General features: G+C 56.2%; 1 protein-coding gene across 1 annotated transcript in view; it reads left to right on the forward strand.

Moving 5' to 3' along the window:
- Window positions 1-7861: 7861 nt before the first annotated feature.
- Window positions 7862-16984, forward strand: part of ARHGAP22 (Rho GTPase activating protein 22) — a 184719-nt gene continuing 175596 nt past the window's right edge. Inside the window, exons 1-2 of the mRNA XM_062214314.1 lie at window positions 7862-7916; window positions 11444-11603. Coding sequence (XP_062070298.1) covers window positions 11552-11603 — 52 coding nt within the window. The 5' untranslated portion in view covers window positions 7862-7916; window positions 11444-11551. The remainder of the gene's footprint in view (window positions 7917-11443; window positions 11604-16984) is intronic.

A 16984-nucleotide genomic window follows, 5' to 3' on the forward strand; every position in this document is an offset into this window, starting at 1 on the left:
TCCAGGCTAAAGCCAGGAGCCAGGAACTCCATCCAGGTTTCCTACATGGGTGCAGGGCCCCAAGCACTTGGGCCACCCTCTGCTGCTTTCCCAGGCACGTTAGCAGTGAGCTGGATCGGAAGTAGAGCAAGTGGGTCAGCACTTTGATATGAAATGCTGACGTCATAAGCAACTGACTAACCAACTCTACCACAACACAGGTCCCAATTTTAGGAGACTTTAAAAATAATACTATAGGAGCTGGCGCTGTGGCGTAGTAGGTAAAGCCGCCATTTGCAGGGCCAGCATCCCATATGGGTACCAGTTCAAGTCCTGGCTGCTCCACTTCTGATCCAGCTCTCTACTATGGCCTGGGAAAGCAGTAAAAGATGGCCCAAGTGCTTGGGGCTCTGCACCCATGTGGGAGACCCAGAAGAAGCTCCTGGCTCCTGGCTTCGGATAGGCCCAGCTCCAGCTGTTGCAGCCATTTGGGGAGTGAATCAGTGGATGGAAGATCTCTCTTTCTGCCCCCTACCCCACCCTAGAACTCTGTCCCTCAAATAAATAAATTAATCTTTTTAAAAAAAAATATTAGAAAGCAAAGAGCAGTCTGGGGTCTTGGCTGTGAGCACCAGTGTGGAGTCAGAGCACGTGGGTTCGAGTCCCATCTCTGTCCCCATCAGCTGCCTGGCCCTAAGCCTCAGCTTCCACGTCAGCACAATGGGCACAACACCCTTCTTCACGGGCAGTAGTGAGGAAGGTAATGGCAAATTCACACCAAATTCACACTGCCGTCAAGGGTATCTGTGACAAAATCAATCCATAGAGAAAACGCCGGTGGGGACTGGAAGCAGCTGCCCCCAGCAGCAGTTGCTGGGTGGTGGAATCGGGGAGATGGCTTCCCCTCGGTCCTGCCCTTTGGGATCAGGGTCTCTCCTTCCCATCCCCTGCGGTAACCCACACTTCCTCACCTACTCAGTCATTCTGCAAACAGCTTTCTAACAGCTGCCTCTTTGCCTGCTTGGCGGTGGGGTGGTGGGGTGGTGGTGGGGGCTCTCGAGTTACGCAGTGTTTCTTGGTCCTCTCTGTAGCTCAGCCCCAAGCACAGCAGGTGCTCAATCTCTCTCTCTCTCTCTGCCTTTCAAATACAAATAAATGAATAATAAATCAATAACATTTTGAAGAGATGAATTTATTTTGGTGCAAAAATTTTGAAATCAATGAATGGTCTTTTTCCAGATACATATTTTCCAAGAGTTTTTTTAATTTCAACCTCATATGCATGTATTTCTTTTTCTAAAAAAAGGATTTTCGAGGGGCTGGTGCTGTAGCATAGCAGGCTGTCTCTGCCTGCAGCACCAGCATCCTATATAGATGCTTCTGATCCAGCTCTCTGCTATGACCTGGGAAAGCAATGGAAGATGGCTCAAGTCCCTGGGCCCCTGTACCTACATGGGAGACCCGGAAGAAGCTCCTGGCTCCTGGTTTCAGATCACCCCAGCTCCAGCTGTTGCAGCCATTTGGCGAGTGAACCAACAGATGGAAAACCTCTCTCTCTCTCTCTCTCTCTCTCTCTCTCTGTAACTGTACTTCTCAAATTAAAAAATCTTTAAATAAAAAAGATTTTCTTTATACATTTGATAAACAGAGAAGAGGAGAGATCTTCTACCTGCTGGTTCACTCCGCAAATGTCCACAGCCAGGGTTGAGCCAACTTGAAGCCAGGAGCTTGGTACTCATTCTGGGTCTCCCACATGGGTGGCAGGGATCCAAGCACTTGAGCCATCCTCCGCTCCCTCCCAGGGTAAGCATTAGCAGGACTCTGGGTCAGAAGAGGAGGAGCTGGGAATTGAACCAGTGACTCCGATATGCAGATGAAGTGGTCCCACACAGCACAGATTTCAAACTTCTGCTGCACCAAAATAAATTTATCTTTTAATCCTATTTTCCAGGGGCTCGCTGAAGCTCCGTGTATTCACGGTGGTTCTACATACTTACTCTGAAAGGCTTATGTGCAGGCAGGTCTGCACCTGCAAACCCACACACATGCAGCGGGACAAAAACCTTCCGGCTGGCCACTGGATGGATAGAAAATGAACACCAGAATTGCCCACAGTTTAACGTTTACATTGATTTTTTAATTTTTAAAAAATATTTATTTATTTGAAAGGCAGAGGCAGAGAGAGAGAGAGAGAGAAGTCTTCCACCCGCTGGCTCACTCCCCAAATGGCCACAACAGCCAGAGCTAGGCAGATCCGAAGCCAGGAGCCAGGAGCTTCTTCTGTGTCTCCCATGCAGGTTGCAGGGGCCCAAGCACTTGGGCCATCTTCTACTGCTTTCCCAGGCCATAGCAGAGAGCTAGATTGGAAGTGCAGCAGCTGGGACTAGAACCGGCGCCCATATGGGATGCCGGCAATGGAGGAGGTGGCTTCACCCAATAAGCTACAGCCCCGGCCCCTTACATCAATTTTACGTTTGTAAAATCACAATAAAAAATTGAATTTCATTCCATTTTGTTTTTCCATATTCATTAATAATCTCCAAAGTATTTTCTTTTGATGTTTTAAAGAAATCTCTAAAAACACAATAAAAATAATACATATTAATGTCTTTTTAACATCCTAACCTGTGATTTCTATGCATAATAGATTAGGAGTGGACATGCTTGCTACTAGCGAGTAACATCGTTTTGCATTGCTTTGAACTTTTTTTTTTTTTTGACGGGCAGAGTGGACAGTGAGAGAGAGAGACAGAGTTGGTTCACCCTCCAATGGCCACTGCGGCCGGCACACTGCGCTGATCCGAAGCCAGGAGCCAGGTGCTTCCTCCTGGTCTCCCATGGGGTGCAGGGCCCAAGCACTTGGGCCATCCTCCACTGCACTCCCGGGCCACAGCAGAGAGCTGGACTGGGAGAGGGGCAACCGGGACTAGAACCCAGGGTGCCGGTGCCGCAGGCAGAGGATTAGCCTAGTGAGTTGCGGCGCTGGCCGCTTTGAAATTTTAGATCTTGAAATGAAGACAGAAACACAGCACGCTGCAAAAACAGTGCAGAGAGATCTGAGGCACTCCCCACTCAGTTTCTGCCACTGGCTACATGGTACATGACCGAAGTGCAACGTCAGAGCCAGGAAGCTGACCTTGACCTTGACCTTCTGCAGGCTGTCCTATTTCATCACAGCTGTAGATTCACCCACACAGAGCTGCCTCCTGCTGTTCCTAGCCTTAGACCACCCCTGACCTGCACCTCTGTAAGCCTGCCGTTTTGACAACGTTCTAGAAACGGAACCAGGCAGTATGGAATCTTTGAGCTCCATCAGAGTAGGGACCTGCGCCAGTCACTCCCTCCTCTGCTGGGGTTAAAATGGCTCCGTCCCCTGCAAGATCCACGTGGGAACTGATCCCCCCAGGCAATAGTCTGAGATGTGGGGCCTTGGGCAGGTGTTTAGGCCAGGAGGGCTCGGGGTGGGGGGGAGGGCATCTCTGGAGTGCCTTGTAAAGGAACTGAGGGTGTGGTCTAAGATGCCCATGGGCCACCTCAGAGTACCTGGCTTCAACTCTCAGCTCCTGCTCCTGACTCCAGTGTCCCGCCAGGGCAGACTCGGGAGGCAGCAGTGATGGCTGAATTAGCTGGGATACCTGGACGCAGTCCCTGGCTCCCAGGCCAGCCCCAGCCATTGTGGGCATCTGGGAAATGAACCAGCAGATGGGAGGGCGCGTGCTCTCTCTCTCTCTCTCAATAAAATAACAACTAGAGGAGCTGGAGGGAGCTGGCTCAGCCCTCTCTTGCCCTTCCCTTCCTTCCGCCAGGCTACCATGCAGCAGCTACCGCCTCTGTTACCCGTAGCAACAAGGTATCATCTTGGAAGCAGAGACGGGGCCCCCACCTTGAGCCTGCACCTGCTGGGGCCTTCATCTTCCACTTTCCAGCCTCCAGAGCTGTGCAAAACACGTCTGTTGGTTATAACTCATCCAGGCTCGGGCTCTCTACTACAGCTGGGTCCGCGGCATATGGATGCCCTGCAGGCTGTTAACCCACTCACCTGCGTCACTGTTCTATTTCTGGTCTGGGAAGGTTACAAATAGGGCCACTCTCCAGGTGTGTTGGGGTCAGCAGTGGGGTGGACCCACGACGGGAGTCCCACAGGGGAGTTGTCGTCTTGGTCCCAGCTGCAGTACTGGGTGTAGGACTGTGCCTGTGACCCGCTGAGTTAATACAGGAGAAGCCGACTCACTCCCAGCTTCTGTACTCTCCAAACAAGCTGCTGACACCAGCTGTTGGGGGGAGGGGGTGGCAGTGCTGCAGCCGTGGACGCCAGCCAAGTTCAGCTCTGACACCGTCACCGTCTCCCGGGAGGTTGTCTCAGTCTCCCAGGTGAAGGGCTGCGTCCCCACAGCCGCCCGGGCTGATGCCAGCTGTGAGCTGCAGGTTGTTTCTGCCTGTACTTCTGGCCGGTGTGTAAGAGCGACAACATTTACCGTCACGGAGAGGAAAACCCAGCTCGGGACAGAGTGGGCAGCCGCAGGATCTGAACATGTCAGATTTGAGAGGCCTTGGGACGCCACATGGCACGTGATGTTTGGCTTTAAAGACTTATTTATCTGAAAGGCAGAGTGGCTGAGAGAGGTGGAGAGACAGGGAGAAAGAGAGATCTTCCATCCATTGGTTCACTCCCCAAATGGCCGCCATGGCTGGGGCTGGGTCTGGGTTAGGCCAAAGCCAGGAGCCTGGAATTCCACCCCTGTTTTCCACGTGGGGAACAGGGGCCCAAGCACCTGGGCCAGCTTCTGCGGCTCTCCCAGGTGCATTAACAGGAAGCTGGATGGGAAGTGGCGCTGCTAGGATTCGAACCAGCACTCATATGGGCTGCCAGGTTTGTAGGTGGCTTAACCTGCTGAGCCAGAGCAGATGGTATTTGGAGACCATAAAAATGGGGATGATTACTTAGGAAAGTGTACAAGAGGGAACAGACCCAGGCTCAAGACCTGAGAACCCCCAACAGTTGGAAATTGTCTAGTTACCACAAGGACAACCCTTTTCTCTGATCCTTTTCTTTTTAAAAAAAAAAAAGATATTTATTTGAAAGTCAGAGTTACACAGAGGAGAGTCAGAGAAAGACAGAGAGAGGTCTTCCATCCGCTGGTTCACTCCCCAATTGGCCACAACGGCCAGAGCTACGCTGAACCGAAGCCAGGAGCCAGGAGCTTCCTCCAGGTCTCCCATGCGGATGCAGGGGCCAAAGGATCTAGGTCATCTTCTACTGCTTTCCCAGGCCACAGCAGAGAACTGGATCGGAAGTGGAGCAGCAGGGACCCGAACCGGTGCCCATATGGGATGCCAGAGCTGCAGGTGGAGTCTTAACTTTCTACTTAACAGCACCATCCCCTATATTTCTATTCTTATTTTTAGGTGTGTTTCTGTAAACATCTATATTTTTAAATATAAGCCTAATGATTTTACATTACAATGATTACTGATGTACTCATATCTATTTTACCTGATTTTTCTTTTATATGTTTTTTCTCTCTTCCTTTGAGAGAACTATGTTTTCTTGCCTTTTTTTTTTGTCTTTTATCCTCTGCTGGGCTGAGTTATAAATTCTACTTCTGCCCTTTAGTTGTTACTCCTACATTTTTAATCTCAATACTTGACTTCTGACCATCTCCTGCTGCGTTGTCTGATAAAACTGGGTCACCAGCAACGTGTGGGCAGTAAACCTTGAGAACTGGATCACGTGGGGCAGGCGTGCAGCCTTGTGGTTATGCTGCTGGTGACCCACATAAGAGGATCTGGGTTCGACTCCCAACTCTGTTCCCAACGCCAGCTTCAGCCAGCAGGTCCCTACCGGGCACACAGAGGAACCCAGGTCGAGTCCCTGGCTCCCAGCTTCAGCCTCAGCCGGGTGCAGGCCATAGCAAACTGGGGGAATAAACCGGATGGGTGCTCTCTCTGTCCCCCCCCCCCCCCGCATGAAACAGGATCCCCTGGGCGATGGGATCTTTGATTCTATTTAATTGCCTTGAGGCCAAGAAGTCTGTGCACATTCCCATCTTCGCACGTGCTAGCGCGTGGTGTGGTGTCCTGGCACCCTGCGTGGGTTCTGCACTCCCGACCCAGGCCACCTATGAGCTTAGCTGCAGACGCGGGCCCCCGGGAGGTTCGCACTCCTGCACCGGGTGCTCCTGTCTCGGCTGGAGGCGACCGGATGCCCTCGCCGGTCCCGGCCAGTCCCCAGCTCCGGCCCGTCGGGCCTTGAGCTCCGCGCTGAACTGGGCACCCCATCCCGGCCCGACGCGTTCCATCCTCACCCTAAGGTATCCCCGGTCCTCCCTACGCTCCACACCTGGTCCCACTCCCGCTCCCACCCTCTCCCTCCTGCAGCGGCCAGCCGGCGAGGGGGCGTGCGCTCCCAGACTCCCCCTGCCCCCGGAGCTGCGGCTGCACCTGCCCCGCGCGCCCCACCACCGTCCCCAGCCCAGGACCTGCTCGGACCCGGAAACACCCGACCCGACCGTCAGCCGTGTGCTGCGAGTGCCATCTCCTGGCCATAACTGCCAATTACAGCCAGGACTGTCCAGTCGCCGTAAGAGTTAATTCGGTTTTTCTGCGACCTGGAACAAGAAGTCCTTTTCAAAAAGAACACTGAGACCATCCCCACGTCCCCGACTTAACCTAAATTTGTGCGCACATAAAACAGCACCTTCCTTTCCAATTCTTTTAGTGGCTGTGAAAACAAAAATCCCCCCAAAGTTAAAGAAATATGGTGTGGGCTGGCAGAGAGCTTGTTACCACTGGGGTCTAATAACTCATCGACCAGACGCTTGAGACAACCTTCGTGGTCGCCTTGATTTCTGTGTGCTTCCAAAACTCCCATGCTCTGACCCACGGAGACAGATGGGGCCAGGTTCCAGGTCCTGGCTAGGGTTGGGAGTTCCCAGCCAGCCACCTGGGAGGCCCCAGAAAGCGCCTGAGACACAGCCACAATCGGCCGTTGCTTCCCAGAAGCCCCACTTCACCAGGGTCCAGGGCACGGGGAGTGTTTGAGGGTCAAGTAAAGCGGTCTGCCCAGGGGCTGAGCCGGGAGCACTTCCTGCAAGCTGGGGCCCTTTGTAGGGTCTGGCGCCGTGGCGTGGTGGGTATAGCCTCTGCCTGCGATGCTGCCATCCCATGTGGGCTCTGGTTCGAGTCCCGCCTGCTCCACTTTCAATCCAGCTCCCTAATGCACCTGGGAAAGCAGTGGAAGATGGCCCAAGTGCTTGGGCCCCTGCAGCCACGTGGGAGACTCAGAGGAAGCTCCTGGCTCCTGGCTTCCTAATGGCCCAGCTCCGACTGTTATGGCCATCTGGGGAGTGAACCTGCAGGTGGAAGATCTCCCTCTCTCTGTCTATAACTCGGCCTTTCAAATAACTAAATAAATCTAAAAACAAAACAAACAAACCCTCACGCACCCAGTGACCCAGTGAAAGAGGTTCCTGTCCCACCTGCTTTGACTCTGCCTTCTTCCCACAGCCCGTCTACCTCCCCCAGAAAGCCTGGAGTGGGGGGAGACCTCTCACCGGGCCTGGCACACAGCTTCCAGTGGAGTTCCCAGTGGCTGTGGGGGCTGGAAAGGCCCAGAACAGCCACCCCCAGCTTGCTGCTTATGGGTCCTGAGCCCTGGCCTGGGGGTGGGAGTTATATCCCCTTTCTCCTGTGGTCCTGTGGCTCCCTGCTCCACCATGACACCTGCCCCGCTCCGAGAGGCCTGCAGGGGGAGGCAGGAGGTTGCCACAGTGCTCAGGGCGGATGCCAGCCTGCCTCACACTCCCCCCCCCCCCCCCGTTTCTGACATCACCACCCAGACGCCCAATCAGACTCTCCCAGGCTGCCTGCCAGTCCCTGGGCAGCCACCACTGCCCTGGTCAGCAGGAACAAGAGTGCAGTGGCTCTGCGGAGCCCAGGTGAGTGGGAGGCTGGCCCACACCGAGAGACGGGGGCTGTCTCCTCCCCCCCCCCGGCCCCCATGGGGAGGCCAGGTCAGAGAGGGCCACTTGGTTACCAAATGGCACTGATGCTGCCTGCAGCTCTCTGGAGCCTTGGGGGTCAGCCCTAAACCTGTCTGGCCTCGGTTTCCCTATCTGTAAAGTGGGGCCATCTGGGTGGTCAGGGAGCCTTGGGAAGTGGCTCAGACCCGGGGGCTGCTGCTCCCTGGCTCGTGCCTCCTGGGGCCCCAACTTCTTCCCCACAGGGAAGACGCAGGACAGACTAGCCAGCTGCGGTATATAAAGCCCTGGGAGTCCCGCATGCCCTGCCAGCAGCACCGCGGCTCAGGGGAAGGTGAGGTTGCAGGGGACAGCGGGCGCCCCTGAGCTTGGGCACCACAAGGGATGTGAAATGGGCGAGGGAGGCCATGGTGCAGAATTAGGGCGGCAGCGCCAGCTGGAGGCCGCCAGGGGGCGCTCTGCACCCGGGCAAAGCCAGACCCGCCTCTGGCGCGCGTCCCTGCCCGGCGGAGGTCAGCCTCACCCCGGAGCGTTTCCCGAGCCTGCTGGTGCAGGCCGGGGGTCCGCGTCCCAGCCTGAGCCCCAGAGGCCCGAGGAGCCGGGATCCGGCCCGAGGATGCTCAGCCCGCGCAGATGTCCGCGGCCCTGCCCGTGGGGGCCGGGGCCAAGGCCAGGCCGCCCAGGCGAGGGAGAGGGGGGCTGGGAGGCCGAGCCGCGGGGAAGGCTCCCCAGGCCCCCAGGCAGGGGCTCCTCTGCACGGCCAGAGCTCCAGGTGAGCACAGGGGGACAGCGAAGCCCAGGTTCCCGATGCTGGAGGGCGGGGTGCGGAGCCCAGGACCCTGCGCTCGCGGTTCAGCCAGGCCTGTGTCCAGGCCTCAGTCCGCAGCCGCGGCCCTGCGAATCCCACCTGGGGTACTGACACTCGGTGCTGAGAAACTATGGCCGAAGTCCCCAGCAGCCAGCGGGTGGGCCGGATGGCCAGGGCCAGCGTGGCCGCCCCACTGCCTTTGCAGGTGCCCCAGGGGAGGCCAGGGCTGGGGTGGGTGCCTGGAGAGCGGCCCCTCTGCCCCCCGAGTCCTTGTCCCTCAGCGGCCCCTGGTTTCCGGAGCCCTGTCCCCTCTCCCCGTGGCACCTGTCAGCTTCGCTAGCGGCGGCTCTTTCTTATACCAGCCCAATGCCTGTGGGAAAGCGGCCCCACCGGGCTCCTGGGATGACAGCCAGCGGCTATGGCCAATCAGCGCATCTCATTGGTTTGGATTGGCTCAGGGATGGACGGGCGACCCAATCAGGGCCTGGGCCAGAGAGGGGCTATCTGGGGGAAGAGGGAGGGGCCGCGGAGAGCCTCCTGGGAAGCGCCCTTTCTTCCTGTTGGCGCCTGAAGCTCGTTCGGACATTTTTTATGAGGGAGCTTTGCTGGCCGCGGCCCTGGAAGCAAACAGGAAGACTGACGGGAGACCCAGGCTCCAGCCGTGCCTGAAGCCCGTTGCCAGACGGGGGCTGTCTGGGGAGAGCGCTTGGCCTGGAGCTCAAGCCGAGCGTGGGACACCCGCATCCCAAAGCGGAGGGTCGGTGTTCAAGTCCCGGCTCGACTCCCAATTCTAGCTTCCCGTGCATACGCTCTGTAGGTTCGGGTTCCTGCCACTCACGTGGAGGTCCCGGATTTAAATCCCAGCTCCTGGTGTGCACCTGGCCCACTTCTCGCTGTTGCCAGCCCCTGGGGAGTGAACCAGTAGATGGAAGCTCTCCCCCCCCCCCCCCTGCATCTCAAATACAAAGGTGGGGATACAAAGGTAGCTCCTAGTGAGTCCCCCTCTCACACCCTTATTTTTAAAGGCAACAGGGCGTGCTTTTTGCTCCCTGAGCCTGAAGCTTCTTACTTCATAGTATTAGTGTCCCCTTTCGCCCCAAAGAGAAAATGACGACTGGGAAGGTGTACAGAGGCCAGGTATAACAACAGCCCGGGGTGTCAGATCAGCAGTGAACCCCCGATTAGCAGTCACCGGGTCCCAGGCCGTGTTTGGAACTTGCTTCTCCTGCAGCTGGCGCCTGGGTTTGTATTTACCCCGCCTGGCTTGTGTTCCAGCCCACACCGCTGGAGACAGGGAAACTCGGCCTTGGGTGTCGAGTGCTAAGTGGAAAGCCCCTGCTACTCCAGGTCATGGGGTGGGTTTCTCCCTCTCACTCCCCAGTTCTCCCCGTCACCCCCTGCCCACAGTCCCATGCCTGTAGGAAAATGTCACCCTGTTCTCAGAGGGTCGCCAAGGCCTGCCCAGCTCCACCCACCCCACCCCACCCAGCTCCCTGCCTCTGGCTCCTCCCTGCCTCTGCCCTGCTCTGTCTTCTCAGCTTTGCCCAGCAGGCCACTCACTGCCCCCTGGGGACTGAGAACATGCAGGCACCCGAGTGCTTACCTGCTGGCCCTGGCCGCTCCCGCTGCCCTGAGTCGTTGCCAACAGCACAGCCTGGCCTCTTTGTGCTGTCTCGGGGCTCCTCTCGAGGGGCTGCCCAGGGATCCCCATCCCTGAGGCATGCGCTGAGACAACCCAGCCCCAGGTCCACCTCCACCCGCACTCTGTGCTGTGACAGCCCCAGCTCCTGCTTCCCAGGCTCCCCCGGGGTGGGAAGGAGCTGCCTGCCCTCAGCGCAGTAAGTGCTGGCTGTGCCTGCCTCACCTCCCTAAATGGGATTGCTTTTCTAATTACAACTCTGCCAGCTCAATTCAGCAGAGCAAAGAGACAAGGAGGGTGCGGGGAAGAATGTTCTAGAATTCTGGAGCCAAAGCTGCTCCTCTGGCTGCAGAAACCCCTGGTGTGTTTAAACACTGCCTGGGGGCCTACCTTGACCACCGTCAGTGATGGCAGTGGCTGAGCACGCAAACAGCCTGGGGCTGCCTCCGTGCCCAGTGCGCCTTCCAATTGTCCACAGCTGTGAATGCTGCCAGACAGAGGCTCAATTTCCCAAGATGAAATGGGGAAGCCATGCTGTCTGGCCTGTGGGTGGGGACCCATGCTGTCTGGCCTGTGGGTGGGGACCGGCTCCTCCAGAGCCCCACTAAGGGGATTCACAATGGCTGCAGGCTGGGGGCGGAGCAGGGCGGTGAGGTGGGGGTTGTGTGGGGTGGAAGGGAGGGTCTCATTTGTGCCTTCTGGGAGCTGCCCTGCACCTTTGCAGTGTGCATTCAAGGCTGCCTGGGAAACACAGCTCCCAGCTAATTATCTAAGACATGTGTTTTAGAGTTTTGAGATTCATGAAGCCTCTCACTTGCACTGTCTGCTTCACCCCCCATCACCTCCAGGAGGCGGGGTCGTGACTTCCCGTTTTACAGATTTGGGGAACCGATACCCAGAGACCCCAGGACTTCCCCCAAGGCCATGCTGAGATCCCTGGGTACACTCGGGGAGCGGGGACCAACCGCTCGCGCTTCTCGTCTGGAATCCCAGCAAGCACCAGATAAAGGGCATTCTAAATTTGTTTCTTTCCTACAGATGCTGATCTGGTACTGGAAAGCAGGAATTAGCCTGCCTGCCTGAGGATGCGGTGGGTTCTCTATCGAAAGGACTCAGAGGGGATCTGTGCCCACTGCCGGCTTCGTGATGCTGCCCACAGCTGCCAGCAAGAGGAGAGCCTTCGCAGCCAGATACCTCAGTAAGAACTTTGTGCTGCTCCGGTCGGGGGGCTTTGCCTTCGCTCCTGATTGCTTGCTTCCGGGCCGGGGTCACCCAAGGCCACCAAGGCCACCGCGTGAGGCTTGTGGGCTGAGAGCACTTAGCTGAATCTGCAGTTGGGGTCCTGCCCTCCCTCGGCTCCTGGGCACTGACCGATGGCCCAGCGCTGCTGCCCCCTGAAGCCGGGCAGCGGCCCCATGCCTGCCTGCAAACAGGGCCTTCGGCACGACTGTGATGGTCAGGGGGCCTCGGCCTCGCCAGCTGGCGGCTCTAATAGCACTCAGAGTCTGGGACCGCCCTGTGAGCAGCCTGAGGCTGCTCCAGATCCTGGCTTGGAGGCCAGCCAGTGAGGGCGGCGGGAGGCAGTGAGGATGCCTCGGTAGCCGTCAGTAATGTGTGGACCGTGGGCAGGTGCTGGCTGGAGAGGACAGCTGTGTAGATGCTGTTAAGTGAGCTGTGAAGGTGTGAGCTGGGTGGTGTGTGAGAGCTGCGCAGGGCAGTTTGTTACGATGTTGTCTGCTCATCAGGACCTGAGCACCCTGAAATTTCAGAGGCAGTGCACTCAGGGGCCCCCAAGCCGGGCCACAGGGCAGTGGCCGCGAGAGCTTGGAAAACTCCTCCATGGGTGTGAGTGTCACTGGTCTTGGCGGGGGAGGTGGAGGGGGGCTCGGCGTCAGCTTGTTTTTTAAGTCTCAGATGGATGCTGTGTGCAGCCAGGGTGAGGAGGCGGAGAACTGAGCTGAGGAAGCGCTCAGCCGCCTTGGCTGGGGTCTGGGTGTGTGGGGGTAGGGATAAGGACGAAATCTGTGTGCCCACTAAGAGCTGGGTGAGCCGGGACACAGGGATGCCTGGACCTCTCTCTGGGTTGGCCGCGTGCCGTGAATGCTTCTCATGCTCACATCACTGGGTCTTGCTTTGTGAAGGTGAGTAGGAGAGGGGAGCAGCAGCCTTTAGTTCTGATCCCAACGCACTGAGGGGTAAAAATCTCAGGTATTCTCTCAGGGCTGGGGTTGCAGCATTGTCTGACGTGACAGGAAAAGCCCATTCCTAGTTGCAGCCACTAGATTTCCATGAAGAAGTAGAAGAGATCCTTTCTCAAAATCCTTTGAGAAAGGGACCGATGAGGTATCTCACCAGATGCCTGCATTCAGTGAACTGCATTGAATTAATATTTTCCTTAAGGTGCGGCTCGTACAAAGTAAAATTATCACTTTGCGGTGTAAAATGCACAAGCAGTTCGTATATTCACGATGTTGTGCAACCCTGTCTGTCTAGTTGTGAAAGCACTTTCCTTACCCTGTATCCAGGAAGCCAGTGGCTTCCTCCTTTGCACCCCAGTCCCTGGCAGCCGCCCTCCTGTGTCCCGTCTCTGTGTGCTATTCTGAGTTGGAAACATTTTTGTCAACGCTCATCTATGTTGTAGCACACACCAGTGCTACATAGCTTTTGATTGGATGAAGTTATATGTGATGAGTTAACCTCAAGCACTTTGACAGCCTTTTAAAATGTATTTATGAGAGAGAGAGAGAGAGAGAGAGAGAGAGAGAGAGAACTTCCATTTGCTGGTTCACTCCCCAAATGGCTCCGATGTCCAGGGCTGGGCCAGGCTGAAGCCAGGAGGCTGGAACTCCATCCAGGTCTCCCACCGTGGGTGCAGGGGCCCAAGCACTTGGCCATCTTCCACTGCTTTCCCAGGTGCAGTAGCAGGGATCTGGATGGGAAGTGAAGCAGCCAGGGGCGCTGATAGGGGATGCTGGTATCACGGGCAGCAGCTTAGCCCAAACTGCCTACATCTTCACAGCTTTGTAAGAATAGATTGGCAGTTCCTGGAAGATTTCAGGAAATACAGGAGTCGATTTCTAGCTCTACCTATCCGAGATTGTTGGCTGTACCAGTCATCTTTTCATGGCTGCAACATACTTCAAACAAGCTCCTTACGAAGGAAGTTCGTTTGGGTTCATGGTTTTGGAGGTTCTCAGTCCCAGCTTGGGTGGGCTGCAAGCACCGGACACGTGTCTGGTGAGGCAGGAAGATTGGCAATGAAGTTCGTGAGTGGAGCAGGGAGCACACTGAGAGCCAAGAAGCAGGGAGCAGGTCTGTGCCCTCCCCTTGTCAAGCCGCTGTGCGCTGACCCTGAGCTCCGCCCTGCCAACCTAATGCAGTCTGACCACTTCCCAAGGCCTCACCTTCAGACACGGCCCCTGGGGTAAGTTCCACCCCCAACCCATGAGCGATTAACGTGAGACTTTGAGGACCAAGCCTTCAGCACGCGGGCCTTTAGGGAACGCCTGACTAATACCAAACCCTAACATCAGGCAACTGGTGTCTGCTTTTAGGGACCTTCTCATGGGCCTGGGCAAATGGAAAGTTCCCAGGGTTAAATTGTGCTGCCATACAACTCATGTCTCCTGGCTGACGACCCGCCAGAACCATATCAGCAGATGGCAGAGGCCACACAGTGCTGGTCTTGGTGTCTCGTGTGCTAAAACTCCCTCCCACCCAGCAGTGGGCCCCGGCCATGGTTCCAGCACTCGTAGCCCTCAGCTTTTCCCGGGGGTCTCTCCTGCTGCCTCAGAGCAGCCAAGGCCTCTTTTCTCACCAACTCCCCAAACTTCTGCTTGTTGCTCTGCCTGGTTCTCTCCCTCCCCAGGACTGGTGGCTTCTCCCTGGAGCTGGCCATCCGGCGCACAAGGCGCCACTACATGCCTGAATTGTGGGGTGAGAAAGGCGACAGCTCCTGCCCTACCCAGCCAATGCATCCAGAAAGAAGGGGGTGAGTCCCACCAGCCCTACCAGGCCCCAGCTCCCTGGCCACAGGCCAAGTTCAGGACCAAGGCCAGGGGCGGCTTGATGAGGATTCCCCATTGCACCCCTCCCCCAGCCTCCACGGACTGTGGCTTGGCTCACCTTGGCCTTCCTCAGAAATGCTCCCTGATGTAGAATGGCAGGGATTCCAGAGGACCCCAGAAACCTGAGTAGGGAGGCAAGACTATGTTCTGGGAGAGGACGACCCTCAGGGAGAGGAGAACTGAATAGGAGCAGGGGCTGATAAGAGAGGAAAGGCAGGTGGATGTCGTTTGAGGAAGCCGGGCTGTTTCTCCTGGGCCACAGGGAGAAGGCTGTAAGTAGAGGCCTGATGCTCCCATGAGAACTGTCAGAAAGCACGCTGTTGTAGCGGGGTGAGGTCAGCTCTCGCCTCATTCTGACCAGGGCCTCCCTGTTGTGTCTGCGCTTGGCCCGTCTCTCTCTTCTCAGTAAGATCTGTCACTCGCCGCACTTGTCCCAGCAGGGTCCCATGTCACTCACTGTTAGCCCACCAGGCCCGCCTCCATCCAGCCTGCCACGGCCCTTCCCATCAGCACCTGCCGTGTCTCCTCCTCGCTGGGCACTGGCAGGGCCAGCCTCCTCACCCATCCCCAGATGGGCCAGACCTTGGCCTGTGCCCTGGCCGCTCTCTGGACCATTATTCCCCCTACACGGCCACCTGGGTCATACGCTCCCCACCTCTGACTTTTACCCAAGCCTCACCCCCCGAGGCCTCCCCTGATCACCTGCCACAGTCAGGATGGAGAGCTGATGTGGTCTCTGGGAGGGTGAGGTACAGTGTCCTGCCCCAGATGTGACTCAAGGACCCAGGCAGAAGGCACAGCTCTGGTCTTGGATGCTGCCAGTCCCCAGGCCACAGGGCCAAGAGAGGGCGAGATCTTGGAGGGTTTCATGACAGCAAGTAAACCCTCAGCCTGGACGTGACATGTGCCATACTCCACTCTTGCTCGTCACTGGCCCAGCCACCCCCATGGATCAAGTCTGCAGTACCCCACACCTAGACACAGAGCCCACACTCACTAGAGCCCCATCCGACACCCCATACTCCTCTCCTCATTTCCTTTAATTGTTTCAATTTAACATACAGACACACATGGGTAAAGAGACAGAGACAGAGAGAGCTACCGTCTACCGGTTCATTCCTCAGATGCCCACAGCCACCAGAGCTGGGCTGGGGCAAAAGCCGGAAGCTGGACCGTGATCCTGGTCTCCCACGTGGACAGCAGGAGTCCAGTTCCTGAGGCCCGCACTGCTGCCCCCAGGGTCTGCACTGGCAGGAAGCTGGAGTCAGGAGCTGGTGCTGGTGTGGGACGTGGGTGGCTCAGCCATGAGGCCAGGCGCCTCCTGTGGTTTCTTCATAGCATTTGTCATCATCATCATACTGATATATAAGTTCCAGTGAATAAAATTTACCCATTTTTTAAATTAAGTTTTATGTATTTGAAACTCAGAGTCAGAGAGAGAGAATCTTCCATCCACTGGTTCACTCCCCAAATGGCTACAACAGCCAGGGCTGGGCCAGGTTGAAGCCAGGAGTTTCATCCAGGTCTCCTCTGTGGGTGCAGGAGCCCAGGGACTTGGGCCATCTTCTGCTGCTTTCCCAGGTGCCTTAGCAGGCTGTTGGACTTCAGCTTCTTTTGCACCGAAATAAGCTTATCTTTGCATTCCATTTCCCAAAACTTGTTGAAGTGGCTTCCTAGTCCCCACTCCCAGTCCCAGCCGAGGAGCCGATGAGCTGCCTTCTGTCCTCGTAGTGGCTTTCCCTGCACAGTGTACATAAAGGGCGTCAGACTCAATGCTGTACGCAGCCTTTTGCGTTGCGTTTTCTTCATCCCGTGTAAGGTGTCTGAGGCTCGTCTGTGCCCTCGTGCACATCGGTGACATCCCCTGTAGCGTGCGTACACATTGGCTTACCTGCTCGCCAGCTGATGGACTGGGGGGCTGTGTCCAGGCCAGGATTACCAGTGAATAACACGGCTATGAACACTCCCACACGTGTTTGCCCATGAATGCATGCTTTCATCTCTCCTGCCGGGTCTTGTGGTGAGTGTGTGTTCAATTTTTAAGAAGTTTTATTCTCTATCACTTTGTATCTGAGCTTTTCTTACCATTTATTTTTCACATATATGTGAGACCATGTAATATTTTCCTTGCTGTGTCTGACTTATCTCACGGAGGGTAACGCCCCTCCACGCTGAAGCAGATGCCAGGATCGTTTCCTATATCAGGGCTGAATAGTGTTCCATTGTGTGTATCAACCGTGATTTATTTTTTCCCAAAGATTTTATTAACTTATTTGAGAATAGAGTTACAGACATAGAGAGGGAGAGAGAGAGGACTTCCATCCACTGGTTCACTTCTCAAATGGCTGCAATGGTCGGAGCTGGGCTGATCTGAAGCCAGGAGCCAGGAGCTTCTTCCATATCTCCCATGTGAGTGCTTATGGCCCAAGCGTTTGGGCCATCATCAACTGCTTTCCAAGGCCATAGCAGAGAGCTGGATGGGAAGAGGAGAAACCCGGATTTGAACCAGTGC

This window comes from Lepus europaeus, chromosome 17 (assembly GCF_033115175.1).
Source record: "Lepus europaeus isolate LE1 chromosome 17, mLepTim1.pri, whole genome shotgun sequence".
NCBI classification, from domain to species: Eukaryota; Metazoa; Chordata; class Mammalia; order Lagomorpha; family Leporidae; genus Lepus; species Lepus europaeus.